Below are 6,660 nucleotides of genomic sequence, written 5' to 3'. Positions count from 1 at the left end.
CTGCTCAGACACAGACAGATGGAAGATTGTCAAGAAGATAGGTTCCCTGGTGGTGTAAATTGGTGTAGTTCCCTTCATGTCAAGGGAGTTAGTGATTTACACCTGCTGAGGATCTGATCTATAAGGTGAGAATATCTGAGACAAATAATAATCTGCAGTGTTGCAGTTATGGGCCATGGATAGGAGAAGAAAATCTCTGACAACTAGGATGGCACTAGTTTGATGTTAAAAACAAGATGAAGAGCCAAGCTGGCATTACTCTGGGAGCTGATAGTTTGGCCACTGTTGTCCAGGTCCTAAGGTGCTATGCATGTATTTTTGATAGAAACACAGAGTGCAACAAGGCGTTAGTGGAGTGGTGAATTGAGCTAATCGGGGTAGCAGGATTCTGGTGTCAGAACTGCTTCAACGTGTTTGGTTTCTCCGCGGTAGATGAATGGGAAGGTCGAGGTGTAGCACTGGTCCCTGTTGTAGGTATAGCAGGTTTGGGGTTCATCGCAGAAGTTGCTCTGCTGGGCCTTGTATATCTCCCCACCCAGTTGGATTTCTACAGGATCACATTTTCTGCAGCTGGAAGAGATGGAGAATAGAGCGAGGGTTAAGAATGGCGATGACAAGATGCCCCTGGTGAAACCCAAATCTTCTTGGCTGATCTGCAGACGTAGCTAGGGGGGTACTGTGACCTGTATAGCTTCTACATAGGAACTCCCACTCAGATGCTTTGGTAAGACTGGCCTCTAAAAGGGAGAGTTAAACAGGAAACATGTAATTTGCTGATATTTGAGACATTCAAGATGAACAGGGGTCAGAATGAAGCATTCCCTGTAAATGTGAGACCTTTTTATGTGAATTAATCATGGGGACAACAATTTCTTGGCTTGTAACAGAATATTAAAGCTAGGCTCTGTGGAGAAAACGTACTTCTGTGACTCTGCCTCACCTTCTCTACTGGCCTTCAAGCACTTTTTTGAGCTGCTGTGGGCAACCCTGCAGGGCAGGTTGAGTCCTAGGAAGTGAACTTAGCGAATAAAATCACTTACAGTTCAGTCATGCGGTAGACGAAAGTGGTTCTGAGTGGGGATGTGGGGTCAGAGATGTTCTCTCGGGCTCTCAGGGGGACTCTGTAAAGGAGGAAAGAGAATTGCTGTCAGGAAAACTACTTGTTAAACAAGGGATCACTCTGCTGTAATTCTCAACTCTCAACTTGTTCCTCAGGTTTTTTCTTTTCTGAGGCTTCTTCAGAGCAAAGCCCAGGAAGGGCAGATCTTGGCCTCTCCACCCCTTCAAAGGCAGCAAGCCTCCCAGAGAGGACTGCAGCCATTTCTGAAAGTGTTGCTTTCAAGGTGACAGTGCTGAATAGTCCCTTTTTTAAAATTCTGAGCTGGCAGAGGCCCGTGAGACTTGCAGGCCATGTACAGAGATGTTTAACCAGTGCTTCTCCTGTTGTGAGCTCTACCAAAATCCTGCACCTCTGAGCCTGGACTTGGTCCATGTTTCCAAGACAAGCACACATGTTTATGTAAGGTTTGTGTGAATACATAGGACAAGATCATCCTCCTAAACTGAAATCTGCCTCATAGGATTAACCTTTTCTGACAGTTGAGGCATTAACTAGTATTCCCAGCCTATAAAATAGCAGGCTTGCTAACAGATCAGATTTGCAAATGAGTCCAGTGTCATGGGACCAATCTGGTTTCAGATTAGATCAACTGTAGAAATGTTATACTCCACTTCCTCAGTCTATTTTGTACTGTTACTACTGGACCCTTTAACACATCGAGATGCTTTTTGTATCTGAAGGGACAAGCACCAGATAGGTGCATGTGAGCTAGAAAAACACAAAGCATAAGATGGGAGCAAAAGGAATTATTCCAGCACACTATAGAAAGCAACCCTTGGGAAAAAGAGTTCACAGGACATGGGATGCAATGCAAGGAAAAGGGAAGTCCTATAACACATCATCTCCTGTTCACCATCTCCATGCAGTAGTTGTCTGCCACTTACATGATGCGTATGTTTCTCTCCAGGATTTCTTCATCAGGGTTTTCTTTGGAGGGGACCAACCTTGAGGTCACTGTTACACACTGACACTTGTTATTGACCAGCACGTACTCATCGTCCTCAGGGTCCTCTGGAGAACCTACAAGCACAGGATATGCAATCCCAGGGTTAAGCAGAAAGCCAAGTGATAGGAGAAGGCCAGAAGTGCACCATTATGGCATCTGAATTCATTGAAGTCCTGGCTGCAACAAATGAGCCTCTTGGCAAAAGTGAGTTCAGCAGTCTGCCCTGTTCAGTCTACAGCGTGGAGGTGAGGGGACTGGAAAGGAGGAAACTATGAACGTAGACACTGTTGCTGGTGAGAGAGAGGCAAACTTGTAGGACTTTCTCATTAAACAGGAAGAAAGTCTCCTTGCAAGCCTTGAGCTATACCTGGCAGCTGAAGCTCTGCTTTTACCCTAACTGGGAAGGTTACCCACTTCCTCTATCGTGTACCAGGACTATTCTAGCAGTCCAAACCCTAGTTTGGATCTGTTCTCTAAGTGTCTCTGACATTGCCAGCGTGGCAGCTATGCCAGTTTTCCTTGAGCAGTGTGTTGTCCTTCAGGTCTCTGAGGAAACAGATGGCAGAAAACACTACAGGACTCAGAAAGAAGGCAGCATGGTGACCTGGCAGTGAAAAGCAAGTGGTCCCTAGCGTGCTTCTGGTTAGCAGGGAGAACTGCAGTCCTGATTTCCTGCTCTTCTGATTACACTGAAGTTGAGTTTGGCAGCTGGGGAGTTCACTCAAATAGAGAAGAACCAGGTTGGGTATGTCTCCTGCACTTTTAGCACATTATTCAATATGAAACTCAGTCAAGACAGGGTAAGACATCCCATCTGCAACTCAGATGAACTGGAAATAGGTTTTTTTTTCTAGTTGGTTTTCCCCATCAGCCTTTGGTCTCTCCACCTGGAACAGGCTAGCCTTGCTTTTATATGCACACACAGTAACACCCTCAAGTGGTTGTTTTTACATCCTTCTGTATGTCTAAATGCTGCCAACATCGAGTTCAACACCCATCACCTTGCAGGATCACTGCCTAGAAGTACCAAACCCCTTCTTTTTGTGTGTGTCTATAAGGTGGGAATAGTTTACATTGGGCTCAGATGGACCTCACAGTTTTGGGGATTTGCCTGTTCTGATTGTTCCTTGGTTTAACCATGGAGAGAAAGAAGAAACAGGCTAAAAATGTCTGTGTTGATCATGTCTATGGAGGATTTCAGAGCCAATTTAACTTAAAAAGTTTAATTCTAATAGCTGGTTTTCTTTGAGCCATCAAAGCATGGATTAGTAAGGAAGCAGACACATTTCATAAGCTTATGTCTGGTTTTTTTTTTCATTTCCATGTGCAAAGGTGCTGAATTTTATGAGCAACAGACCCTGTTGCTATAGAGTGAAGAGGACAGCGCTCAAAGCCTGGAGGAGCAATACCAAAGATAGGATCCAGGAGCAGTGCATGAACTTGGAATTTTATGGTAAGTTTTCTGACTGTTAGCTGCTATTGGCAGCACCTTAACTGTCACATGAAGCTGTTGTGGGACTAAACAGGGACAGGTTCTCTGCAGTATTGATTGGCATAGCCCCTAAGTATCTAGTCCTTACTATGTAATGCAAAGAGCATTCCAGGTTTTCCTCTCGAGTCTTAGAGCTTCCTTCCTGCCCCTGCAGTATGCTGGTCTAATCTGCTTCCATGCCACTGGGTTATTTTCTAAGTTCCTTACCAGACTCATAACTGAAGAAGACACCAAAACTGTGTAAAATGATTCCTCGGAGTGACCCTGCAATTCACCTGCTGGTTACAAAGGCTGTTACAGTGACAACTGGCAGCAGAATACTTTCTGGAGAAAGCTCACTGTAGAGCTTCTTGATCAGGAAGGAAATTACAATGCTCCTTTGCTTTGGGCAATGGATTAAGCCACTACAGATATGCGAGAGATATTGCCCTTTTTACTGCTCTTGTGATTGTCTTTATCCCTCTGCAGCATGTTCTGCTATAGCCCTTTAAGGCAAGGGCTGCTTTTTTACAATTCTCTGTATAGCACCCAGCACAACTGGCCAGCTGTTCAAATGCAACTGCAAACTGTGCACATGCAGTGTAAGTCCAGGCATGCTTCTGACTGCAGCGTGCCCCGCCAGGGCAGAAATACATAATCATATCTGACACATGGAGGTGGTTTCGAGTTAAATGCTGCCTATCTTTTGTACCCCTTATTTCAATCTCTGCTGCTCTGCATACTTCCTCTCTGCCAACTCATCACAAACATCTCTCTCTGAAGCAGAAGCTTACTCAAAAAGAATCTTTAGCTTCTGCCTCCTTGAGTCTTGGTCTTCCTTTTGTCTTATTGAAAGTGTCTTGTCCTTCACGCAGATCCTCCTCTGCCTGTTACTATAAAGAATTCTTTCCAAGCCTTTAATCCGAAGCCAATATTCAAGTCAGATCCTATTGGCTTTGTGAGCTGTCCCAAAACCTTTGGGAGCAGGCTTTAGTTCATCTTATAAAATTATACCCTTTCATGAATATGCAGGGGTTTTTTTTACTGTGCTCTAAAAATATTGACCTGATTTAATGCCTTGTGTAATACTCTTGGCTTGAGTAACCGTAAAAGGTGCTCCATATATTTTTTTTTAAGTAAAATTACAAAGCTGCAAAAAATAGTTTTATCAGCAATGCGTCTATGTATCTCCCAGTGAAGTTCATTTGGGGAGAAGGTGATGGTTAAATACTGAAGTTGTTAATGCTCTTCTAAATGTCTGCAAGTTGGATTTTCTGGCACGGGACTTGCTGCAATATGGTATTCCCTTCCTCCTCAACACTCATGCAGAGACTATTTTGGCAAAATTTCTCATATCCCAGTATTGAGTTTTCCTGTAACACACTGTGAAGCCCAAGAAAATCCAGCTGCAGCATAGTGAAAAAGCAAATGCATTCCAGAAATATCTGCTCAAGCTCTGCTGCAGGTGCAAGTTGCTACTTGATTAAAGTAGGAAGAGGCTCAATTAGACCAAAAATACATTAATTCCAACACAAGTAGTACAAACAGCCCTCCCATCGCTGCATTCAACTCAAATTTGACTTCTCCTCTAAGCTGCTTATGTATATACTGTATATATCTGAAGCCATGTGTATGAATGGGGAAAAACAGAGTGGGCTCTGTTGAACTGACACAGTATTTCTCAACATTTTCTGCCTTTTCAGCTAAGGGATTATACAGATGGACAGTTTTCATAGGAAGCAGCAATTTTCTAGGACCTGCCTGGGTAGGCAATAAGATGCCCTTTCCCAAAACTTGCAGGAAATGCACGGATGCTGTTGTCTGTGCTGTTGGGATGGTTAAGCCTAAGCATGGATTTAATCCTTTTGACAGGATCAAGCATTGCATGAGGATGACTTTAGACAGTCACACAGAGATCTGGCATTAGTACAGGCAGTATCCCTGTGAGGCACACTGAAGAGTGTTCTGGGATACAGTCTGATCTCGCTCTAACTCAAGAATCTCCCAGAAATTCAGTGGAGTTAAATGATAAACTGCAGTTTAATCAGAAATAAGTTGGCAGTAGCAGCCTAATAGGATTGGCATGAAGAGTTTAGAAGCTTGTGAATCCAGCAGGTAAAGGTCTTGCAAGCTTCCTGGTGCTGTAGAAAAGCAAGCATGCATGTTTGCAGTTTGTTGCTTCAGAAACCCAATCAAGAATGGCTAAATCATAATATCTCACATTTACAGCTAGTCATCACTTTTTTAGCCTCAAGGTAGGAATTAAAAACACTCAGTCTCTAGTGCAGAAAGACACTGAGGTGTCCAAGCACCACTGACCCATGACTTCTTGAGCAGGGTTTGAGGTTTGATTTTCGACTGTTAAAATTATTAATGGCTGATTATCCAAAATCCATCACTAATACCTTAAGCATAGTTTTCCATGATTTTCATTTCTCGCCTACCTGCCACAAGGACGAATCCCAAGGACACGGCCAAGGCCACCCACAGCAACAAAGAGCTCTTCATCTCGCCTTCCCTTCTTTTGAAGAACACGATGAAAGAGCCTGTGTCTGCCTATAAGGGTGTGTGCAAATGATATAGCTATTTGTTTCCTAAAATAACCAGCCCAGCTGTGGAAAATGTGGCTGGGGACTGAAACCAGGCATGTTCAGTGCACAAAGACCTCTGGCTTTCAAAGGTGATGGGGGCAGGGGGTTGCACTATTACTGTGCATTTTTGTGCTGTTCATCACCAACAAGCAGAGAAGCTGCTGAGTGCAAGGGAGTGCAAAACCACCCTGGTTCTTTGAGACTGAGTTCACACCAGAGCCAGTGGCACTGTCCCACCTAAGGGTGAGGAGAGTAAGGTGAGAAAGTGTCCCAACAGCCAAGAGGTTAGAGCTCTGGCTCCCAGTTTGGAGAAATCACACTTCGACCATTGGTGGGTAGTTTGACTCATATAAAAGCACTACAGGCTTCAAAATCAGAATCCTGTTTGCACCAAGTTCTGTGCAAATATATATTAAGGGCTTGACCTGCCCCCAAATTGCTTTCAGTCAAAGCAGACAAGATGAGAGAGGGGATGGGTAAAAGAGGTAAAGTAGGTCCCTGGCAAAGCTGAACTCTTCCTCCTGCACCAAGG

The 6,660-nt window shown here is 44.0% G+C and overlaps 1 protein-coding gene across 1 annotated transcript; it reads right to left on the bottom strand.

Annotated features, from left to right (window-relative positions):
• Window positions 1–368: 368 nt before the first annotated feature.
• Window positions 369–6,081, bottom strand: IGJ (immunoglobulin J polypeptide, linker protein for immunoglobulin alpha and mu polypeptides). The gene is made up of 4 exons (XM_010179140.1): window positions 5,982–6,081; window positions 2,005–2,140; window positions 1,041–1,121; window positions 369–570 (listed from the first exon to the last, which is right to left on the bottom strand). The coding sequence occupies exons 1-4, from the start codon at window positions 6,043–6,045 to the stop codon at window positions 369–371; spliced, it is 483 nt and encodes a 160-aa protein (XP_010177442.1). The 5' UTR covers window positions 6,046–6,081.
• Between the last annotated feature and the right edge of the window lie 579 nt (window positions 6,082–6,660).

The sequence above is a fragment of the Mesitornis unicolor genome, unplaced genomic scaffold (genome assembly GCF_000695765.1).
Source record: "Mesitornis unicolor isolate BGI_N332 unplaced genomic scaffold, ASM69576v1 scaffold20432, whole genome shotgun sequence".
Lineage (NCBI taxonomy): Eukaryota > Metazoa > Chordata > Aves > Mesitornithiformes > Mesitornithidae > Mesitornis > Mesitornis unicolor.
Note: the sequence above shows the minus strand (reverse complement) of the source record. Positions and strands in the feature narration are given on the sequence as shown.

Excerpts from the sequence above, each read along its gene's own strand:
- IGJ (XM_010179140.1), bottom strand. The coding sequence starts at position 6,045 with ATGAAGAGCTCTTTGTTGCTGTGGGTGGCCTTGGCCGTGTCCTTGGGA. Across the intron at positions 1,122-2,004 it reads GAGAGAAACATACGCATCAT|AGTCCCCCTGAGAGCCCGAG; the intron begins GTAAGTGGCAGA and ends CCTCCTTTACAG. Across the intron at positions 571-1,040 it reads GTCTACCGCATGACTGAACT|CTGCAGAAAATGTGATCCTG; the intron begins GTAAGTGATTTT and ends CATCTCTTCCAG.